Genomic DNA, 22847 nt, shown 5'->3' with positions numbered 1-22847 from the left:
TATGCAGCTATGCAGATTACTGTGACACTGGCCATGTGGTATTTGAGTACTGTGAACCCAGCCGATTACTAGCTCAATTAGGTAGAAATAAAGGCGCACAATATCTGAACCAAGGAGTTTTATTATACCAGCAGTGTGTGATCAGTGTAAAAGTCCCCTGAAGGTAATGTGTCCTGATTAATTCTGGGACAGGCCACCAGCTGATGCGTCACATGCCAGGGGCCCGACGTATGAATTTCTTAAACCACAGGTATGATGTGGCTGCACACAATCCATACCTTGAAAGGAGAAAGGGCTGGGTCAACCTGGGGTGGGGGAGGGAGGTGGAGTGGGGCTGGGGGATCTGGTGCTCACCAGGTGATAATGTACTGCGTGTGTTCGTTCCTCAGAGTGACTCGTGTTTGACCCCCAACGGGTCCTCCGGGAACTGTACTTCCTGTGGAGACAGTGGACTCGGGGTGTTAAGCACAGTTGAGTGCTTCCCATAGCTCTCATGCTGTCCCTTCTCTAGCACCTTGGCTTGCTTTTCTCCAGGTGTCTTTCTGATCCCCCCACCACGCTGTCCTTTTGCACAGCCTGTTTCCCCCAAAGGACACCAGTGATGCTCAGTGACACCCTTCAAACCTGTAGCAACTGTCAGGTTAGTGTTGCTTTCCCTTGGTGCTCAAAGGAAGGCCAGGCCTAGGGTTTCCCCCAAACACTAGGATGTCAGCAGCAAACCCACTTGGGAAGGTCAGGGTTAAGAGAAACAACAAGGTATTCACAAAAGCTAGTCAGTCTTCCCTGGTGGATGGGTCAACGTACGGAAGTCGGCATCAAGGAAAATGGGGTCAGCGCCTGTGACCCTGGCCATGGCCTCCAGGTCCCGGTAATGCCAGTGGTTCCTTTCTGGATTATTCTCAGGGACAAAGGGCTTTCTGGTTTCTGTCAGCCTCACCATCCCAACTAGGTCCACTTCTTCCTCAATCTGCAACGGGAGGTGTGACATTGCCCTTGAGGGAAAGTGCTTGGGACAGGAGGGCCCTGCGTGAGCTGCGCGGCTCCTAGGGCTCCCGTGACCACTCATGAGCAGAAAAGGGCGCCCGGCTCTTACCTGGCCCTTCTTCCGTGTGTCTGGATTCACTTTCTTCTTGGGGACAAATCCTCTATTTACCAGGATGGTGACTCTGGAATAATAAAAGTAACACTTGCGTGTACAGATGTGTTATTTCAGGTGGGGAAGTTCTGAATAAACATTGAAAGTTTACATAGGCACAGCACTGCCCACTGGCTTCCAAAAGTGAGCCAAAGAAATGCATACAGGGAGGTGGGTTTGGCAGACACGTCACTGCTGGTCCCTCCGGCATCTAGGAAGAACCACGGTGCCACCTCCCAGATGTGTCACTGGGAAGTCTCCCTCTTGTACCTGTTCTTGCCAACCCTCCAAGGTGACCTCTCCCTTGGAACTACTGGGGCAGCTGCTTGCTCACCTGTCTCCATCTCCCTCCTAATCGGGGCAGCCACGGTCAAATTCTAGATGCAAATGTCTGGACAGGATGACAAGGCTTTGCTCAGCGGTTGGAGGGTAGTGCGGACATGTCAGCTTGCTAGAAGCCCCCCGTCTGTTTCCACAAGAGCCCCAGGTGGTCCGATTGTACATTAGCATTTGAGAAGATGCTCTGGTCCTCAATGTTCCCATCTCAACAGACTTGGCTCAAACAGCCCCTGGGGAGCCTTGCCTGACTCAACTCCCTCCCGACTGTGTGTGTGTGGGGGGGAGGGCGTTCATATTTACGAGGCTGTAGCCACTAGACAATTTCTAGACAGTTTCTCCAGAGGAGGGACCCATGTTTTACTCATTCTTTCCACCTCAGAGCTTAGTGTATAGGACTTGGGCAGAAATAAACATTTAAACAAATGGATTGACTAAGAAGTTGGTTTAACCAATGTATCAGAATTATGGATTTCACACTTCAAGGAACCGAACCTTCCTGGGATCATGGGCTCCACAGTGTCTTACCAAGGATGGGGGATGAGGAGGAAACAATGACAATGGGTTTTGTGCCACAGCCTCGTCACCGTACCCCAGTGCCATGTCTGCATGGCTCCCTGCACAATCGACTCACCCTAGGTCTGAGCAGTGGAAGGGGGTGACCACATAAGCACCGCTCTCAGCCAAGGAGGAGATCTGGCCGGCCTCCCGGGCAGGGTCCACCATGGTCCGCGGCATCATGTACAGCTCCTTGGAGTGATCAAAGTGCCCCCTGACCTTCACTGGCCTATACTCCAGATCTTTCAGTTCCGCTGAGCTATGTGAAAGGCAGAAATGGAGCTGAGACCAAGCAAGGCTTGGCAGGAAAACAAACCCTCTAAGGTTTGGGTGATAAACTACAAACCCACAAGAGCCAGACAAGGGAAGTAAAAAGATGAAGCAGCAGGACCTGCCCTATACTGGCTGGACCTCAGCTCCAGCCCTGCGATGCCATGTGGGAATGAGGGTCTGCTGCCAAACAGTCCAGTTTCCCAAGAGAAGCTAAAAGTGTGGACTCCTGTGTGAATGTGTTACTTAAAGTTGGTAAAACATGTCAGTCAAAATTCCATTTGCAAGTCACACATGGACGTGTTGAGGCCCCTGGATGGAAAGCTTTGTTGAACACACCTCTTCCCCTAGGACAGCGCTTTTAAATCACATGGGGAGGGAAGTAGACTCATTTGGGGGCACTTTTCCAAAATACTTTCATGAAAAGACATGTTTCCTCTGCTCTCATCCACCACCTAAGAATCACTGCTCTGGGCAGCCATCAGCAGTGGGGTTGGGGCAGGGGGCTCAGGTACATGGACCTGACCAAAAGGCTAAAACCAGGTAAGATGGTTCTCAGTATGTCAGACAGCTTCCCAAGGGTGGTTCGGTTTCGACAGGAAGCTCAGTAGAAAGACTGATCTTGAGGGCTCCCATCTGAGGGCGAAGTTCCCGTTGAGAGGGGCAAGGTGGCCAGAAGCCAGGCCTCTGCTCCTGACCTCAACTGGGCTCAGCCCAGGGCGGGCAGCCACACACTTACTCTGCCGGCAGAGGTATGGGCTCGGCCATGACTCTAGACTCCAATTCTGCAATCAGCCTCAGTTTCCATTTCCGACGTTGGACCTTCAGAAAAAGAGCATCAGCAGACTCCTCAGAAGATGGTGGCAGGGCAATGGCTCAGAGCCCCACCCCCCGACTTAGATACCACTCTACCTGCCACGTTCCCAGGCCAAAGGCTGTCACAGGAATGAGGAGGAGGAGCCACTGGAGAAAGGAGTCTTCCTCTGCTTTTGTAGCAGGTGCTTCTGCTGCAGAACTGCCACACCTGCTTAGCCTCCAGGCCACCCCTAGGGGAAGCAAGAGAGCTGCGAAAAGCACCACACTAATACAAAAATGTTAAAAATTGGAATGGGTATATGGGATCTTTGTATTTTCTGCATGACCTTTCTGTAAACATACAACTACTCTAATTGGGATAAAAACAAAACAACAAAAAATAAACTCTAAGTAAAATTATGTCATTCCCCACCCCAGAACATGCATCGAGTTGCCTGTGTAAGAAACAGCCCCTACTTGCAATTAAAAGCTTATGGCCCTGGTGATCTAAGAGAGAGAGAGAGAGAGAGAGAGAGAGAGTGTGAGTTGGGCACTGTTGGGTTGACACTGGTATGGGATCAGAAGCCCCAGAACAAACAGAACTGGGGCAGCCAATTCCTCAAGACAACTCCACCAATGTTGCCTGAGAATGTGGAAGAGGAGTGAACAGACCAAAACCTGCAGTCAGGAACCAAGGAGCAGCACTGAGTCCAGCCAAGTTCTTAACCCAGTGCCTGGCACAGAGCACACGCTCATGCAACATTTGTTGACTGAATAAAGGAGACCCGGAACTTAGTTCTGGCTCTGCTACCAACCACCTGGGTAAATCGTGTGACCACCTCCTACATTTTCACTTAAAAATAAGCAAACATGTATTCTATCGCACTAAGATGCACTGGGCATTTGCTTGCTCAAAAAACATTTACTAAGTAGCTATGTGCCAGACACCACTAGCTATTGTACTATGAAGAGACAGAAAAACCAGCCATAAATTCAGGTTTACAAAACTCACTTAACAGCTTTCCTTTTTAATTGCTCGTCATAAATTTAAACATGGAACAATGTACACAGAATGCACACTTTAGCTCTCAGAGGGCAAGTCCCATCAGCTGAAAGCATTATGACCCTCAGGTGACAGAAAAGCAGGCCTGCAGCAGGCTAGCAAAGTACCCTCTACTTGAACAGAGCACTCTAGTGGGAGCAAAATGCTCTTCGATGTCGAGTAAGAAGCAGATGGAAACCGTGGTGATTACATAGGCTGTAGCTGAGAAGCTCAGAGACCAGGTTCCAATCCTAGGGGGCCTCTCATCAGTTGGAGCCTCATCTGTAAGACGGGAATTACAGAAGGAGCTTCCCCTTGATTGCTGGGAAGACAAAGCTCTCGCTACAGCGCCGGGCACATAGTCGACGCTCGATTAAGAGGCACTTAATCCAGAATGTTATTTCGTGACGAGACCCTTTCACAAGGAGCTTCCGTTCAATCGGTGGTTACGGAATTCATCTTACTCCCCAGGACGCCCCTTGAAGCCGCAGGGGCAGAAAGCCGGGTGGTTCTTCCCGAGTCCTCACCTGGCCGCGCGGGGGCCCCCAGGAGGCGTCTCCTGACAGCGCCGGCCGGGGCCTGCGGAGACAAGGGATGGGCTGGCTGCCCCCGCCCGCGCCCCCCACCCGGGTCCCGCCTGCTCCTCCGTGTCCTCCACGCCCCCGGGACCCCATCTCGTTCCAGCCCAATGCCTGCCCCTGCGCACCGGCCACGCGCCCGCCGCGCGCAGCAGCCCCACCGAGCGCACCACCACCGCCATGACACCCGGCTGCCAGCGAGCACTTCCGGGACGCGGGAACTTCTGCTTCCGGGGCGCCGCCAAGCCCCGCCCCCGCTGCTGGAAGTTCGCGCAGCGCCAGCAGCCGCTGCCTGGTCCACGCGCTGCGAGCCATGGGCGAGCCCCCCGCCGACGTGCGGGCCTTCCTGCGCGAGCACCCGGCGCTGCGGCTCGAGCCCGGCGCCTCCAAGGTCCGGGGGGTGGATCGGGGCGGCTGGAGGGCCGGGGTGGGGGAGGCGGGGCGGCCCCTCCTGACGGCCCCGGGCCCCGCCGCAGGTGAGGTGCTCCCTGACGGGCCACGAGCTGCCCTGCCGCCTGCTCGAGCTCCAGGTCTACACCCGCGGCAAGAGGTACCAGCGGCTGGTCCGCGCCTGCCCGGCCTTCGACTACGCCGGGCTGGAGCCCCACATCGTGCCCAGCACCAAGAACCCGTACGTGGGTGTCGCCACGTGCAGACCGGTGCCCGCCGTCTCCCCAGCACCCTTCCGGGTCGGGCGCTGTCATCAGTCTAGCCAGCGCCGAGTGCTAGACCGATTCCGAAGCCCGGGCCTCCGACCCCGGGGTCAGCGGTCCTCCCAGGAAAGCCAGTTCTGCACGGCCCGCTTTCCCCTGAGCCCCAGGGGGAGGGTCCCTGGGCCCGGGGAGCTTGTTTCCTTTGCTGTCACAGCGAGGCTGTCATCTGTGGCTGGCTTGCTTCCCAGAGATGCAGGAGGCTTATGCTTTGTCCCCTGAGATGCCGAATGGCAGATTTATGTCTCCCCTGAAGGAAGATCTGGTTTAGCTGAGATTGTCTCGTCAGCCTTGGGGGTGGGCTGGGTGAGAGACCAGGGCGCAGTGCTTTCCTGTGAGCTGTCGCTGCCCCCTCCAACCGTACTTTCCCTGTCCTCAGGAACCAGATGTTCTGCAGGCTCACCCTGCGGCACATCAACAAGTCCCCAGAGCACGTGCTGCGGCACACCCAGGGCCGGCGGTACCAGAGGGCGCTGCGCAGATGTGAGTAGCTGGGAGGGCAGGGAGGAGCTGTCCATCAGAGGGTGCGCAGGGCACAGCCTGCCTCGCACAACAGATATTGGGGCGACGGAGAGTGGCACTTCTTGAAAGCGGAAGTAGCATCTCGGGCGTTCTTCTGTGATACTTAGCCAGTGCTCCGGGTCCGGTCCTAGCACAGTGGACAGTGGATGGTACAGGTTCAGTGCAGGAGACTCAGAAGCCTAATTGCAAGTTGCAGAAAGTGTTGCAAAGGAGGCAGGTGCCAGGGAGCCTGCCTTGACGGGGTGGGAAGGCCCTCCAGGGTTGCTCTTCCAGTGGAGACTTGAGTGACGCAAGGCTAGGGCCACAGTGCTTCAGGTAGGGGAGAGGCGCTGGGTGAAGTCTGAGACAGAAGAGACTCGAAGGACAGTTGTGGCAGTGTGCCAGTGAGCTGGAGGGCGGACCACGTCACAGAGGTGTTGGGGGCGGTGATGATCCACCTCGAGCCTTCACAGCACCTGCCAAGCTTCCTGCTCGAGGTAGATGGAACTATCAGTAACCAAGGCAGCAGAGTGAGGCTGAAGAGAGGTTTGTGGGAGACTTAAGGTCCCTGGGGATTTGTTCAGTAAGGCCTATTAGAGGCTGTCCAGTCCCGCAGATGGCTCCAGTGTCCCAAGTTGTGGAGGCTGAGGTGCCGCTCGTGTCCCTTGGTGGGGTGAGCAGAGAAGGAGAGGGCTGGGGCACCAAAGGGCCCCCTGGAGAGGAGAAGGGGCCTCACAGAGGGGAAGTCCTGGGCAGAAGTGGTGCCTTGGTCTGAAGAGGGTCTCCGGGAGGAAGGGGTCAATTCCATCAAGTGCTGGTAAAGGGAAGGTGAGGATGGAAATATCTGTGAGGTTGGACCACATGGAGGGCCCTGGTGACCTCAGCAAGGGCAGCTGCGGTGGTGTGGTGGGACGGAGCTGGGGAGTGGGTGAGCAGGCAGGGTTGTGTGTGGTCACTGGTGTATCTTCAGCACTTCAGGTGGGGGAGTGGAGGTGGCACAGAGCATCTTTCTGGAAACCTGGCTCTGAAGTGGTCAGGAGTGAGGGGCTCTGCAAGCCAGGATCCACTGGGAATGGCTCAGCCATTGGGGGGCGGGGGGCCCAGATGGAGTCTTTGAGCAGGCAGAGGGGCCTGGGGCTTGTGAGGAGAGTCTGGGGGAGGCCACAGCCCCTGTCCCTGCAGGAGGAGAAGAGGAGGAAGGTGCAGATACAGCTAGGTCTGATGATGGGAAGACAAGGCAAGAAAGCCCAGTTTTCATCTGAGTGTGAAAGCGGAGAAAGCTGCAGGAGGGCCGAGAAGGCAGGACACAGGCTCCTTGGGAGCAGAAAGCAGGCCCCTTGCAGAGGCACCGTGGCACCTGGAGCGCTGCCGGCTGGGAGCCGGTGGTGGCTCCTCTCTGGGCGTGCTCAGCTGCTCTGGGGGCAGGAGGGAAGCAGGTGGTGCGTGGAAAAGGATGAAAGAGGACGGAGTTGTAATGATGGACTGGGGGCACTGAGACCAGGGAAGGAGGATGTGAGGCCACTTTAGGACAGTGGTCTGGGCCAGCGTTAGGTCCATGTGCAGCTTCGGGTGGTGGGGGCTGCAGTGGGGTGGAGCACAGGCCCCTGGAGGTGGGGCTGAGGCCGGCAGTGATGTCAGAGGCCAGGGCCTAGCAGTTCTGGTCTGTGAGGGGTGAAAGCAGGAGCAGGGGATGATGTGAGCTGGTGCCCAGGCTGAGCCCACACTGCACCTCTGGGGGGGGGCCACACTGACCCTGAGGGGCTGTCTCTACCAGGCCCCTGCCCACCATCCCCTCCCTGCACCAGGGGCCCAGCCTCCCTGGGTTGGCAGCATGTGAGGCGTCAGGGGGGCCCTGATGAGGGCGTTCTGTGGGCACCTTACCTCAGCTGCTCTCTGCCAAAAGTGGGCCAGGGTCAGGCAGCCAAACGCCACCAAGCCCCACCAGGCCCAAGAGGACTTCAGTCCCCGGGTGGTGGGCTGCATTGGAGGGCCACCTGCGGCCATCCCGGGGCATGGCTTGTCTTGTCTGCTCCTGCCCGCTGCTTCCAGCCACTGCCTCCTGCTGCAAAGGGGAGAAGGCCGCAGCTGCATGGGCCTCACTGTCTTCCTGCCTCCTACTGCCCTTGCTGAACACCCAGTAGGAGCTAAGCTGAGGACGCGTCCCTGCCACCGCTCTCACCTCTCCCAAGTGGGTGGGGGTCCAGGGCCCTGCTCAAAGGCTGGCTGGGGGTGCAGAGGACTGTCTGGGGAGTCCCGCAGGTACCAGGCAGCATGTGCTTACCTCCCAGATGAAGAGTGCCAGAAGCAGGGGGTGGAGTTTGTCCCCGCCTGCCTGCTGCACAAGAGGAGGAGGAGGGGAGGCCCGGTGGACAGCGATGGGCTGCCTGGCAGAGGAGCGGCCTTCTGGGAGCCCGCATCCAGTGACGAGGAAGGGGCCCAGAGTGATGACAGCATGACAGACCTGTACCCACGTGAGTAGCACAGGCCTCTCCACCTCCCCCAGCCCTCTCCTCCCGGGCCCTCTCCTCCGGGGCCCTCTCCCCTCACCCCACCCCCCGGCCCACCCCAGCACACCTTCCTCTTCACACGTCACTGTGGCTGAGTCTTGGGGTTCCTGCCAGCAACCCCTTGCTCCCGCTGCGTGTTCTTTCCTCCTGGGCCCTGGAACCTACGCAAGCTTCAGCCGGCTCCCTCTGCTCCTTCCAGCTGAGCTATTCACCCAGAAGGCCCCAGGGAGGACCGAGAATGGGGACCACATGGACGCCATTTTGGCAGAGAGTGAGGACGCTGCAGGGGAGGACAGCAGTGGGCTCACAGGGGGGACAGGCGTGGCCCGGGCAGTGGGCCGGAAGCGTGGTCAGGTAAGCTTTGAGTTCTTTTTAAAAAACAGCAGAATCCTGGGCAACTGGAACCCCAAACTAACCCCAAACTAAGTTTGTGAAGGAGACTGAGCCAAGGCTGCTCTGATTGGGCAAACTCTGCCCCTTTGCCTCATGCTTGTCTGGAACCATCTGCTGTGTGGACAGGCTGAAAACCACCAGTCTACAAGCACAACCGCCAAATGGGAGTCAGGTTTGCTTTCCTTGCTGCAGCGGCAGAGGACCCGAGAGGAAGGAATCCGTTACTAGAGGCCTCCTTCAGCTCTGCAGTCGGGGCAGGAACGAAGGGGCTCGTCTCCGCGGGTCCCTCGGTGGGGTTGGGCTGGAACGGGTCTCCCTGCGAAGTTCTGAAGTGCCGCAAGCTGCACTTTGCTGCGTCGCCTGGAGCCGCTCTGTCGGGCAGCCCTGGGGAAGCCATGGCAGGAGAGCTGACACCTGACTAGTCCACTAAACCCTGTGCGTGGGGGCGGGGAGCCCTGCATTCACAGCACCGCTGCATCTTGGGATCCGAAAGGCTCTAACAGACAGAATTTTCTGTTTTATGCCACAGAAGCAGTCGGGTTCTTTGAAGAAGAAGTTCAAAAGCCATCACTGCAGACCTAAGAGCTTCAGCTCTTTGAAGCAGCTGGGTTAACACAGGACGGCTGGAGATTCGCTCCGGCCCCTCCCTGTTCTGACACAGCCGCCTCATGCCTCTGAACCTTCTCAGCTTTGTTTCCCGGCGCTGGGGGGTGGGGGTGGGGCTGTTCAGCAGGTAGAGGAAGCAACAGGTCCCTAAGGAAAGGCTGGTACCTGGACGAGGTCCCCAGCCAAGTCCCGGGGAACCTGGCTGGGAAACATGAGAGAATTGCAGAGCATACAACAAATGCCATTATTTATTTTGATGTTTCCAAAAATCAAAACGTTTTCAAACACAACTAAGATATAAAATACAGCATAAAATGAAATTTATACCTGTTTCCCACATACATTTCAGAAATTGTTTTGCCAAAACCAATCAGTAGATCATCCTTTCTCTCCTCCCAGCAAAGGCATCTGACCCTGCCCACCTGCCCCCTTTGGGCCGGGGAGACAGGAAACCACCAGACCCAAGGCTGCTGTAGCAGAGCTAGTGATGGCTGCCCCCCGCCCCGGCCTCCTTGGTTCACTCCTGTTTTCCACAAACCAACAAAAGTGCCCAAGGGCAGGGCCAAGAGGGACCCGTGCCCTCCCAAAGCAGCCACAGGGAAACTGACTTGGCCAGGGGGGCATCTCTGCTGGGGCTGTCATGCTGTGTTCATAGGGGAGGGGCCAAGAGCGAACGCCATTAGCAGTCACTGTCCACACAGCAAGCATCTGGGTGACCAGGAAGGACAGAGCCCTCTGTCCTTAAGCCACCTTCTAGCCCTGTGGCTACTAGGGGGGTGATGAAGCAGACATGCTGGGGAGGGGCCTCCACTGTGGCTGGGCCCTGGGGGGGTGGGGTTGGCTAGAATGGGTGCCCCATCACTCCCACCAGGTGAGGGGGGCCCAGGCTGCAGGACCAAGTAAGGCTTCCAGGCCCTGGTGGCAAATGCCTGCCCACCCTGTTCTGTGGTGCTGACAAGGCAAGCGTGATCAGGACCGGGCCCACGGCACTCTTTAAGTCGTGCACACCTAGCTGCTGCTATCAGAAAAAATGAGCTCCACGTTAGGGCTTCCCTTAGAGTTTTGGAGTGAGCTGCTTCCCCTTCCCAGATATGGTTCCCAGATATGGTCCCCAGCCGCAGGCAGCCACGCCCCAGAGGGATCTGAGGATCTGCCCTTTCATGTGGTCACTTCAGCGCAGACAAGCAGAGAAGAGCAATAAGCAGACACCCAAAGAAGAGAACCACAGTATAAGGCAATGTTAGAAAACTTCAAATACAGGATAAAGATCAAATCAGTAAGGCATCACAAATTGTAAAAAGTAATCTGGGTTGCATTCAGCATAGCAAAAAGACACTGAGCAAGCAACAGCCTTGTGGAAACGCTAAGTCATGGCTGCGTAAGTTTGGACCTGCAGCCTGGGAAAACCCTCAAGCCAAAGAAAAAAACGGGATGGTGCCAAGTCAGGCCAGAGCTCTGTGGTTTTCAAACCTTGCTTGGTGGAAAGGTCAAGTGTGAGGTAACTGGTTTGCAAGGCCCAGGTCTTGGAGTCGGCCTCGCTGCTCTACCCTAGGGCAGCTGCTGCCTCTCCCGGCCTGGTCAGCAGGAGCCCATGGAGGCCAACTTGCCCAAGGGCTGTGCCAGCTGTCCTGGTATGCAGTGTCCTCACCATAGTCCTGCCCGCCAGGCTGGGGACCACAAGCTGCCAGCCGCTTCCCCCAGGACTCGGAAGTCCTCGGTGCCTGCCTCGAGCCACGAACGCTCCTCCTCGGGCAACTCGCATGACTAGGGTGTCACCAAAGAGAAACTTGATGCCAACCCAAGCTGACGTTCTGACTAAAGTCTTGCTGTACGCAGCAGCTTCGCTTGCCCCTTTAATACTGCATCATTTCTTTGGATTTCTCTGAAATGGTTTTTCTTCCTGTTCCTATCAAGTATTACAAAGCGGGGGCCAACGACACTGAAGCCCCGGGGTGGGATTTTAAACCAAGGAGTTGGACAGTTGTGTTTGGTATCTGGCCAGGCCATTCCGAATCAGGAGTTTCAGCTAAAAACGTTTTAACTTAAAAAAAAAAAAAAAGGGAGACCGCTTTGAATGAGACACAAACGTATAGGCTCACAGCACAGCCTGAAGGCCCCCTCCCAAAAAAAGGAAACACTAAAATGGGACTGAGAGACCACAACCAACTAAGCTGCTCGCTCCAGAAGCCCTGCCTAGGGTGTGGCACTAACCGTTGTGGCCTGCACTAAATACTCAGAGATGCCAAGCTGTGGTTCCAAAGCAGATTTAGCCATCAATTTTCAGGTGCTCTGCAAATAAAGTTCTCAAAACATCTGTGCCTTTACCAAGGGAGGGGAAAAGAAGAGGACACATAAATGCTGGCAGTTTCGTCACATCCACCCCGAACCAGTCCTCGGTGGCCACGGGTCTCAGCCAGGTCAGGAGGGATCTGTTACCACTCTTTCTTCTTCTCATCCATGGAAACACCCCCAGGGCCTAGAGCCACCACCAGGAGCAGGCCCCCGATGACAGACATGGTCTGGAAGAAGTCGTACTTCAGGAAGTCATGCATGGGCTTGTAGACTGGAATGGTCCAGAAGGCATTGAAATACACATTGATGGCAAACAGCCAGATGACGAGAGTCAACGCAGCCAGCTTGGTTTTAAATCCAATGGCCACTAAAATCATCAGAGCCGTGCCCACGATGTTCTGGAGAATCTGCATTGGTCAGAAGGCAGACATTCAAAATGACTGTGGGGGAAGGAAGAGACGGACATGTTCTACCTGTCCTGTGTCATCAACTTATCTGTGCCAAGTTCATGCAACTAAGGGTTGTGCTGTGAGACGGCAGAAAATAAGACTTGGAAATTACAAGTGGAGAAATAAAAGTGGGGTGGGGATGGGGGAACAGTAGATGTGCTGCCTTTGAAGACAGAGTTTGGGAAAGATGAAAATCTCCAACTGCCAGGTTGTGATTCACCAAGATCAACTCAAGTTTCTGCCTGGTGGATCTCTGAACCAAAACACAGGGCCTTCATGGCCCACCCAGTCATCCACGCTAGAAACAACCTTGTCTCTCTTCCCACAGCCAGTCAGGAACCCTGGGGGCAGCCTGCCAGGCCAGGGCCTCTCACTCCCTGCCGACCTCAGGCTGCCCAGGTGGTGATACGTGCTCCGTAAGGCCCAAGGGCGAGAAAGGAACCCTCTTCACCTCCATAACCCAGCACCTGGCATGCAAGGAGGATGCGATAACATCCTTCTGATGTTCTCTGATTAACAAAGGATAGAAGAAATGAGCCTGTGTGAGGCCTGCTTGGCCTGCAGCCTGGGGGACAGGCACACTGGACATCAGGGCCCACCAGCAAGTTCACGTTGATTCCTGGCTTTATTTGTTGGAAAGGCAGCTTCCCTGACGGCTTTTTGTTTTTGTTTAAGAGGATCAAAAGTTTTGCCATTTCCCCTGCACGGTGCACAACTAAGGAAAAAACAGGGTAGGGGCTATGGGGGCATTGCTCTTTCCGAGGACACTGAAAGCAGCCGGGTCTCCACAAGTAGGAATACTCACAGAAAAGAAGCTGGCATCGAAGTGCAGGAGGGTCATGAACATGAGGACCAGCAGCAGCCTGCCCCCCAGCTGCATGTACTGCCTGGGGGAGCTCTCGCGCACGGTGGGCACGCCCGCGAACATGCTCTTCCCCTCCGACCGGGACTCGGCCAGCAGCAGCAGCAGGCCTCCGCCCAGGGCCAGGTTCCTGAGGGGCAGAAACACTTGACCCATCTGCCCAGCCAGCCCGAGGGGTCCTGGCACAGGCACAGCTAAGCGGGGCCTGGGAGACTCATGCCCACAGGACCTTGGTAAACTTCAGCCCGTCTATGCCCAGGTGCAGGTGTGCTTCTCCAACCAGAGAGTAGCAGGTAACCCAGACACACCTGGGTCAAGGGCTAGCCCCAGCGAACAAGTCTATCCGTCCATCCCAGCCTCGGTCAAGTGAGTGCATTCTCACCAGCACTCTGGAGGCTTGAGATCGGGGCGGGGGCCTTACCAGGGCAGGGCCCACTGCTCAATCTTTTCTTAAGAAGCACAGTTTGGACCCAAACAAATTTTACTCCAAGCACTGGTTTCTGAGTTTAAAGCTAGAAGAAAAGTTCACTAAACTCACCAACCAGAGTGCACGTACCTCATCAAAAACTTCAAGTCCCATAAAATGCTGTAGGCAATCGTCTGAGGAGAAAGGAGAAGATGGAAACTTAAGCCTCAACATTTTCAAACGAATTTCTTTTTCTAAAGAATTAACAGCATTAGGCAGTTTTTCCGACATTAAGTACAACTATAAAATTACGTAAAACCATTTCAGGACACTAAGAACAGCTCCAAAGCGAAAGGGTGGTGGGGGACCCTGGGTCTGCTCAGTGCCCCAGGTGGTTCTGAAACACTGTTCTGGAATAAAATATTTAACATTCCATGTGAATAACTAGTGTTCCTCTTGAGATGCCAGATAGTGTCCTGGCTGAACCACCCTGGTGGTTTATCTTCTTGTCACGGGAGACTCAGGGAAGTGGCCAAGGAAGGGTGTGACGCCGCCGGTGCACGCTGCCACCTCAAGGAGACAGCCTCAAGCCCTGCTCGGCCATCAGCTGCTCCTGAGCCTGCACCAAGGTAAAACTAGCCATTGGCCCTGGGGAGAAGAGGCTCCAAGCATCAGAGCCACTCAGGGGCTATAGGGGACGGTGCCTTTCCAGCAGCTTGACTACCCGCAGGGCATGGCAGGGGAAGAGTGGCACGGACGGCTCTGCCTACCTGCAACGCTATGATGCCAAAGAGTCCAAAGCAGGCATACTGCACAAAGTTCCTGCTCAGCACCAGGACACAGCCAGCTGGAAGGGAGAGGGGTGAGGGTCAGGGGGCCACAGGTGACCCAGGCGAGGAGCACACATTACCTCCTTACCCACCCTGGGGCAGCAGCGGCCGAATCACCCACCCCAATCTGCAGGCAGCTTCCGGGAGCGTTAACTACAGGGCTGGGCATGACCCATGAACAGCTCACTAGACGTTACTTAGAAAGGCACTAGTCTAGGAAGTGGAGCCCTTGCTAGGAAGCAGGGGCAGTTTCCCAGGGTTGGTTGTCCATCAGAGGCAGGTAGTTAACTGCTCTGCTATGATGAGATTCAGAAGACACGGAAAAGCACAAGTCCCTTCCTCCTCTGCAATTTAAGGAGGATGGAAAGGCTGCCAGCAGAAGCAAGCACTGGAGCCAGCACGAGCCTCGTTCTGGCCAAATGCTCTTCCCTGTCCACTCGCCCAGCCCTCCTTACCCTGCCCAGGCCCCGTCTCTGCCCGCCTTCCACTCCAGTTCGGGCCCCCCAGCCCCTCCTGCTTTGGGCACTTAAGACCAAGCACTGGCCGTATGTCTTTAGCAAGTGCCAGAACTATCAGCCAGGTCTGGATACAGAGCATCCACCCAAATGTCTGCACAACGAAGCCTGCCTGGAGAAGAGGCGACATCTCTCAGGAGAGCCTCAAATCCAAATAGCTTCCCAGCCTCCAGTGAGCACGACTGTGCAGGCTGCATCAGCGAGGGAGCAAGAAGCCCCTGACAAAGCTCAGCAGCCCTGCAGAAGATTACGAGCATCGGGAGCAGCCACTTACTCAGCTGCCCCAACAAGTTGATGAACACAAAGGACGAGGCGAGGAGGTAGCCGCAGTTCCAGGTGGTGTCAATGTAGTCCCGCTGCTCACTCCACTGGAACCACATGCGGATGCCGTCCTCCAGGAAGGTGCTGATCAGGCAGAGGCGCGCCACGTGGGGGAGGTACTGTTTCGTCACACGCAGGAACTGCGGGCACGAGAAACCCTGGGTGAGCAGGCTGCAACTGCCAACAGACGGCAGCTTCCTTAGGTAACAGAGCATTGGGAAAAGAGGAACTGCAGAAGAGCAGATGGGGGTTCTCAGCCCGTTTCCAAGTGCCACTATGTAAGTGTGCGTGACAGTCCAGGCAGCAGCCCCAGACCCCAAGGCAGCAGCTGTGCCACCCCCAGAAGCTGCTTTTCCTCCCACTTCCCAGCAGGCACATTCAGGTGGCAACTGTGGGCCTCACCCATGGACCTGCCACAAGATGCCCAGCTTTAGTCTCCGCCGAGGGAACCCACTGGTCACTCATGGCACACGAAAGCCCTGAGAGGTCAGGGTCTCCCCTCAACACCACTGGTGCCTGGGGCCTTCCTGTGCACTGCAGATGTGTAGCAGCCTCCCGGGCCTCCCACCACCAGCTGCCAGGAGCACCCCCCCGAGTTGTAACAACTGAAAATGTCTCCAGATATCGCCACGTGTCCCAGGGGGGCAGAATCGGTCCTGGTTGAGACCCCGGGTCTAGTCCAACACCTCATTTAACAAATGGGCAAACTGAAGGCTGGAGGGGAGAAGTGGTTCCCACAAGGCCACACTGACCTGACAGTGCAAGGTTGAGACTTGCTCCCAGCCCACTGGATGATCATGGCCAAGTTGCTGTAGCCTTGGCCTCCCTGTTACCTCCCAGGCACCCAGGGATGCTCAGTGCCCCTCCACCCAGAAGGAAGCTGGGTGCACCCTCGTCAGGCACATCCACTCAGGCGGCAGCCAGGGCCCCAGGCCTTGAGGGCTTGCCTTTATCCCAGGTCTGCAGGGCAGCCAGGGGGCAACCCAGGCTCAGGGAGCAGGCACTAACTAAAGCTGCCACTGCCCAGCCCCTAACAGAGTTGGGCAGTCTGACTTGGGTAATTGTGTGACTGCATAAAAACTGTGAGTAAAAAATATGAAATGCTGAGTATGTGGAATGGCTAGAAATCTGTGGGATTTTTTTTAAGAGCCTCTGGATCCCAAAGCAAACTAAAAACCAACAGATCAGAAGGCTGCCTATTTCAGCAGCAGTGAATCAAGTGTGTGAAACTACTGGCAAATGTCAGAGGGAAAAAGCACATTTCTAACTTTTGTCCCAGGCAAGTTATGCTGTTTGTGACAGCTTGATTACAAGACACACACGCACTGTCAAATGCCAGGTCCAAATGTCATTCAGTGTGCCAGCGCTGCCTTCTTGGCCATCCAAAACCTGAGACACAAAGGGAAAGGAATCCGACGATAACAGGCTAACGCAGCAGGCACGAGGGGGAAAGGTTGGGGCCCACCCATGAGCCCGGTGTCAGGAAGCCAGAGTCTAAAGAGCACGCCCGAGTCTCACCCTTAAAGGGACAGGCAGGTGGACGCTGGCCACACAGTCCCTTTCAGAGCCTATCAAACCTGCTGCCAGAACAATGAAGGTGTGCGTAACAGCATAACTGCTGGTTTCCGTCTCTGTTAAGGAGCGCCTGGTTGCCTGGCTCCACTGCCTCCACTCAGCACGAACAAGTCTCCCTCTCCAGCTGGGGCCACAACTGGCCGCCTGCGAACGGCAGGCACTGAGCCTGGATCACAGAGCCTGGCCCCGGGGTGTCGACTCAGCACCCGTTCCTCAGGCCTCAGCCCCCCCACTTAGTGATGGCAGAAATCAGACAGACAGACTGACATCCAGACACCCAACCAGCAGGTTCGGGAGGAGCCCAGGTTGACACCGCAGGCATGCTCTCACCCTGGCCCTGACCCCGCTATGTGGCAGTGGACAAGTTGCTTTCTGGGGGGACTCTGTTACCTTTCTACAGAGTAAGCAGAGCTGGGACAGAAGGTCACTAAGAGTCTGTCCAACCTTAAGCTGAGAAACCCGTAAGCAGGGAAGGAGCAACGGGAGGGAGAAAGGCCTCACTTACAAACACACCACGAGCAGTCCCAGGCGCTCCGTGTGGAGAGCACACACAAGCAGATGCATACGTGCGGGGTGAACGCCACACAGACGACGCGGTCTGGGGACAGCTGGTGCCACCCGTCTGCCCCAGTTTCTGTCTCAAGGCCTGAGCACTTGCAGAACGCCTGGCAACGGTGCAGTCACCCGCGCCTGTGGAGATACGACCACCACTTGCTCCCGGGTTGGCGCTGCAGAACGACTCATGGGAAGGCCTCGTGCACGGAGCCCCTGGTGGTGACACAGGCCTCCAGCTCGGGTTCAACACCTGGGAAAAGGCAGCACCTGGGAAGAAGGTCCTGACAAGGCAGCGAGGCCATGCGGGTCCCCAGGAGAGGTGTCCTGCGATCCACAACCCAAAGACAGTCATGGAGGCGTTGTGGCTGGCTTCCCGGACGGGAGCTGTGAGCCAGCACGGCACCGTGCTGACCAGCCCAGCCGACAGGGCTGCTGACCCCCCTGGCTGGAAGGAATCTCGGCGGGTACAGTGATTCACCATGCAGCCCAGGCCCAGGTCCAACACCTCCTTGAAGACTCTGCCCCTCTTAACCTGGGTGTCTGGTTAGGAGGGTTAAAGAGCAGAGACGGGAAAGGCTTCCCTCCAGGGAGGTGATCTGCTCCTCCCTTTCCCATGCAAATACACGAGGAGACAGGCACATCTCCTCGCTTTAGAACAAAGATGCAAAAACGCAGATCATTGCACTCAGAACTAAGCATGACTGTGACGCGCAGATCTGACTCTCAAAGGCCACCGTGGTCTGGATTTTGGGTCGGCCCCCAGAAACTCCTTGAAACAAGCTCTCCTCCACTGAGCATTGGCTTGGACTGCACACAAAAGAAAAACCTGTATTTAATAACAGAAGACCAGACCCAGTTCTCACTTTTCCCTGCATGCATTTTGGTCACAGCCATTTGGACTTGGCACTTAACCTACATGTTGCTGCTCTAGGGAGAGTCCCCAAGCGAGCTTCCCCTTAGCACAGCCCAGAAGCACCCAGACTGCCCCAGCCATGCAGGACACGCAGCCCCAGTGACCCGAGAACGGGCAGACCCCATTCTGTTGGCACCAGGCACCCAGGCATTGTGCAGATGCTGCTTGCCAGTGTGCAGCTCCGCAAGCATGACGGCCCGTGACGGGGACACCGTGCAGAAAGGCTTGATGGAAGATGACGAGGCAGCCAACTCCACAGGCCGGGCCAGCTCCTTGTGGGAAAGCCCGGGAGTGTCACACTTGAGACAGGGCGCCTAAGGAGTGACAGCGTCCCAGTGGCTCAAGAAACATGAAAGCTGAGACTGATTTCAACAGGGTCACTATTTTAGGGGACTGAAGGGGATTTTAGAAACATGATTCTCTCCAACCTGAAACATAACTTTGGGAATACACAATGATCATTATCACACAGCCGCCTTCAACTCCCACACAATACGTAAAAATCTCTCTGGGTCTGTAGCAAGAAAACAAAACTGAAGAAAGGAACCTGCGATCCTTGGTCAATGAGAAGTCTGAGGAAGAGGAAAAAGGCAGGTCAGACTTTCTTGATCAGCAGAGGCTGGGGCTGCCTTTCTCAAGGACCAACTCAAGTCCACATGTCCTAGAAAATGAGGGCCTGTGCCGCCTCCTCACCTGAGTTAGGGCTGGTGCTGGGTTCCAAGACACACACGAACCCTTCCCCCCAGCTCCTAGCTTCCCCTGAGTGGTGCTCAGGCGTGCATCGCATCACATGACACAGGAGAGGAGTCAACTAACCCAAAGCAGAGAGGGGAACCTGGCTTCTGTCCTAAAATCTCTATGACGTGCTAAAACACCACACCATAGGAAGACAGCCCCAGAGGCCACACTGAGCAAAATGCTGTGTGGCACAGCTCCCAGGAGCAGCCACACTAACCACGGTGCCCCACTCCTCCACCCCACTCCTCCAAAGTGCTGGGATGTGCTGGGACCTTCTGCGGCTGGTCACAAGCAGAGAAGAGCGAGTCTGAGACTCCTGGAGGTGATGGCAGAGGAGCACGGGCATTAGATGCTCAGGGCACGCCACTGTCCCCAAACCACACCCAAGCAAGATGGCCTTTCCAGTGGTGTTGGCGGACAGCCCTGCCCAGGGCTGTGTGTTCATGGTTCAGGTGCCGTTGCCAGTTGCATCCCAGCTACCAGTGCTGCAGCAGTGGCCCAGTCTCACTGAAGAACAGGTAGAAACGCCACAGGCCATGCTGGAGAGCAAGGGCTGCAGGAGCCCGGCCCCCTGGTGTGAGCCTCGGGCAGAGCCCCATCAGGGCACACACTCCTGTTTCCTGTGTAACTGGGTTGGAAGCTACATTTTGCAGATTGTCTAATAGGTAATGAGTAGCAGCTGCAAAGCAGATTCATTATTTTGGACCTCTGAGTCCAGGAGTGCCTGGCCCCTGGCAATCTCGTCTCAAGTGGCAGACGGACACCCAGCTCTCAGGAGGGGCCAGGCTTCCTGGGAGCAAGGGAACACTGCCTGGCTGCCCAGGGCAAGGAGCTCATGGCCAGAGGCAGAGAGATGAGATGCTCAGCCGGGAGGAGGCTGCCAGCAGGAACTAAGCAGATGCTCTTCTCCAAGGCACTCACCCCCACACACCTAAAGGAAAGGGTGCAACCTGCCACGCAGTCAGGTGCCAGTCGCGGGGGACTAAGACGTGGGGTCGGATGTCAGCCCCACCACCTGTCAGCAGGACCACGTGCCTCACCCTCCTCGTCTGGAAACGGAGAGACCACAGCCGGCCTCAGTTGGGAGACAAGGTCATATGTCCCGACGACATGGTCAGTGCCTAGCACACCACTAAAGGCTCTTGATTCTCGGAGGACATGCATCTGGAGACAAAGCTTTTCTAGGTTTTGCCCTCAGCAGCCCAGACTTTCTGCTCAAATCCCATCACCTCACTTTTCCTTTCATTTTCTGGAGGCAAGGTGAGAAAATGCATTTGCCATATCTGATAAAGTGAGTCCAACGTTATTTCCCCACTCTCCTCAAATTAGATCACCTTCAGTTTACAAGCCCAGGACCTCAGCACTCTTTATTACTGGCAGCTTTGTTTTAAAGACCATGGATAAATGTGAGGAACAAGAGCCACCCAAGCTTGGCCAGACCTTGTCCATGGGAAGCTGCCTTTGGCCCTGCATGCTGACAGCTGCCCACTTCCTCCTTCTGCGCCCAGCCTCCTCATGGCAGAAGGGGCTCCCTCCCTGGCTTTGTTGTTGTGGAACCTGAGAGGTGCTGCCCTCCAGAGTTGCCCACAAAGGGGCCTGAGGTTCAGACGGAACTGCTCTGCGCCGACTAGGGCGGAGCTCTGGGCACCGCCAACCGCCACTGGGCAGCCTGCACCGGGGGGCAGCACAGCCCAGCGCCTCCTTTCCCTGGTAGGCAGCATGCCCTTCTGAACAGCAACAGTGCTTGCTCCTACGCTTGTGCCAGAAGGAGCACAAGCACAAAGAGCACATGTCCACGGCACCAGCCCTGAGGCTGGAGACCTGGCAGGTCCAGGAGCCACAGGGGGCCTCGCCGTCCCCTCCGAAACGTGGTGGAGGTGGGCAATGTACCCCCCTCAAGAACCTTCCCAGTTCCAAGATTCTGCTCCTTTCATTGAGAACAAAACTACAAAGAGCATAGAGCTAAAGCAGAGAGGATTATGTAAAGAGACTCTGAACTTTTTTTTTTTCAGTATAAGAGTCTTATCATTCAGTGCTGGCAGCAGTCTGATTGGAGACATTTTATCCAGATTTAATTATGAAATTCTCTTGCAAAACCAGGGTTTCCAGGCTGAAGGGTGAGTGTGTGTAGCTCTATGGCTCCCTTGGCTAAAAGGAACCATCTTCTTCAGGAGTCGCTACTTGAGGAAATAAAATTGGGTCACTCGGAATTATGTCAATGAAAACTGACAAACCAAAAAGGCCCTCTTGGTTCCGGGGAGCCTTTAATGCAAACCATTTTTGCAAAGTGCACGGGTTCTTAATTGTCTTTAAACACAAAATCATGACCTTAGGAAATATTATTTCTTCAAGTTGGTATGTTTTTCTTTCTCACAGGAAAGTGGTGCCCCAAGAACCCAATAACAAGATAGACGTACTAGAAAAATATCACTCCTTTAGAGGATCACTGGAAAATCTCATTCCCTTTAGAAAATGCTCACTTGGTTTAAAACGGAAAAAAAAAAAAAAAAAAAAAAATACAAGCACCCCCAAGTGCCCCAATGACTAGAGGTTAGACTCCAGAGTTTGATTACTTGGTATTACCCCCTAGAAATTACCACCTTCACCACCATTACTTTTAACTCGGTGGAGCCACAAACACTTTCAGTGTGAACAGGAAGGAAAAAAGGGAATTGGGCTCCACAAGGATGTCCCTGTGGGGATAATGCCCTTAATTTGGAGACATAATGGGATACTTTTAGAAGTTACAGGCACACAACTAAATCGCAAGTCACCCCCACTGTGAAGCTGCAAACAGAGCAGAAGTGTCCTCCCTTCACCTTCCCCAGACCGACCCCATCTGGTTTTTAAATGCTTTCCAGAATCACTCAGTTGCCAGAGCCTCCCTGTGGCTCAGAATGCCACCTGGACACTTCTGGAAGAGCAAAAAGCACGGGGAAGATGGGCCTCCCCTCCTCCCAGGCCTGGGTACAGAGATCCACTCAACGCAGGCCCCGGGCAGAGTCCACACCCGGAGGGAAAGGCGCAGGGAGGGCCAGAGGGACCCCAGGAGCCCAGCAAACCTGGGAAAGAGGGGACAAGTGCCCCTGCTTTTCTGAGTCGGGGTCCCTTTCCCGGGAAGGTGGGCCAGCCCCGGCCCCCCGCCCCGATCCGGCCAACCACTGCCCGGGGTGAGCCCCCACACGCCTCCCAAGGGTGACCCGTGAGAGCAAAGCCGCGCCGGGACCACCCAACATTGAACACGGAAAGGACGAGCCCCAACAGCCCGCAGCCCGGCCCCGGGGGGACCAGGCCAACCGCGGGACCCCCAAGGCCCCCTGGGACTCCTGCTGCCTTCTCAGAGGGCCGGGGGAGGCGCCCACCTTCGCGCCCCACCTCCTGGGGGCTTCCGGGCCGGGCGGAGGCGCGGGGGGCCCGGCTCAGCCACGCTGGCTGCCAAGCAAGAGGGTCCCCGGCCTGGGGGAGGCGATGACAAGGGGAGGCTGGGCCGCTCGGACGCCGTCCTAGGCCGGGTGCGGCCGGGAGCCGGGGAGGGTGGCCCGGTGGGCGCGGGCGGGCGAGGGGCCGGCCTGCGGGGCGCGGGGGCGGGCGCGGGGGTCCGCGGGGCGCGGGGCGGGCCGCACCTGGTCGGCGAAGTCCTCGGCCGTGCCCATCAGGTCGTTCTGGCCCATGGCGGCGGCGGGGGCTCGGCTGGCTGGCTGGCTCGCTCGGCCTCGGCCTGCTCGGCGCCCGCGCCCCTGCGGCCTCCACAGGAAGTGCCCGCGCGGCCTCCTCGGCGGCGGCGGCTCCGGCGGCTGCCACGTAGGCCAAGCCTTAAAGGGGCCGCGCGCCGCCGCCGGGCCCGCCCCCGCCGCCCTTAAAGGGGCCGCGCCCGAGCCGCGCCCGGCCCGCGCGGAGGGCGAGCGCGCCCAGCCACAGCCCCGGGGGTCGGGTGGACACGCCCAGGGCGGGAGGCGACCC

The 22847-nt window shown here is 56.5% G+C and overlaps 3 protein-coding genes across 7 annotated transcripts; 1 reads left to right on the top strand and 2 right to left on the bottom strand.

Moving 5' to 3' along the window:
• Positions 1-103: 103 nt before the first annotated feature.
• Positions 104-4918, bottom strand: LOC119504822 (surfeit locus protein 1). Of its 4 annotated transcripts, none has more exons than XM_037797395.1 (9): positions 4843-4918; positions 4664-4715; positions 3212-3345; positions 3039-3121; positions 2106-2288; positions 1094-1166; positions 805-967; positions 355-436; positions 104-278 (listed from the first exon to the last, which is right to left on the bottom strand). In XM_037797395.1, exons 1-9 carry the CDS (start codon positions 4894-4896, stop codon positions 209-211), a joined length of 894 nt encoding a protein of 297 aa, XP_037653323.1. In that variant the 5' UTR covers positions 4897-4918; the 3' UTR covers positions 104-208. The 4 variants fall into 4 exon arrangements, with proteins under 4 accessions (XP_037653323.1, XP_037653324.1, XP_037653322.1 ...); XM_037797396.1 differs by having other exon boundaries at positions 4876-4900; XM_037797394.1 differs by having other exon boundaries at positions 4601-4715; positions 4843-4899.
• A 43-nt stretch (positions 4919-4961) lies between these two features.
• Positions 4962-9770, top strand: SURF2 (surfeit 2). 2 transcript variants are annotated; one of them, XM_037797399.1, is made up of 6 exons: positions 4962-5105; positions 5191-5345; positions 5804-5907; positions 8214-8396; positions 8632-8786; positions 9355-9770. In XM_037797399.1, the coding sequence occupies exons 1-6, from the start codon at positions 5028-5030 to the stop codon at positions 9436-9438; spliced, it is 759 nt and encodes a 252-aa protein (XP_037653327.1). In that variant the 5' UTR covers positions 4962-5027; the 3' UTR covers positions 9439-9770. The 2 variants fall into 2 exon arrangements, with proteins under 2 accessions (XP_037653327.1, XP_037653326.1); XM_037797398.1 differs by lacking the exons at positions 4962-5105; positions 5191-5345; positions 5804-5907 and having other exon boundaries at positions 5923-8396.
• Positions 9662-22684, bottom strand: SURF4 (surfeit 4). The gene is made up of 6 exons (XM_037797400.1): positions 22511-22684; positions 15060-15246; positions 14211-14287; positions 13591-13634; positions 12978-13164; positions 9662-12130 (listed from the first exon to the last, which is right to left on the bottom strand). Exons 1-6 carry the CDS (start codon positions 22556-22558, stop codon positions 11864-11866), a joined length of 810 nt encoding a protein of 269 aa, XP_037653328.1. The 5' UTR covers positions 22559-22684; the 3' UTR covers positions 9662-11863.
• Between the last annotated feature and the right edge of the window lie 163 nt (positions 22685-22847).

This window comes from Choloepus didactylus, chromosome 10, assembly GCF_015220235.1.
Source record: "Choloepus didactylus isolate mChoDid1 chromosome 10, mChoDid1.pri, whole genome shotgun sequence".
Lineage (NCBI taxonomy): Eukaryota > Metazoa > Chordata > Mammalia > Pilosa > Megalonychidae > Choloepus > Choloepus didactylus.
Note: the sequence above shows the minus strand (reverse complement) of the source record. Positions and strands in the feature narration are given on the sequence as shown.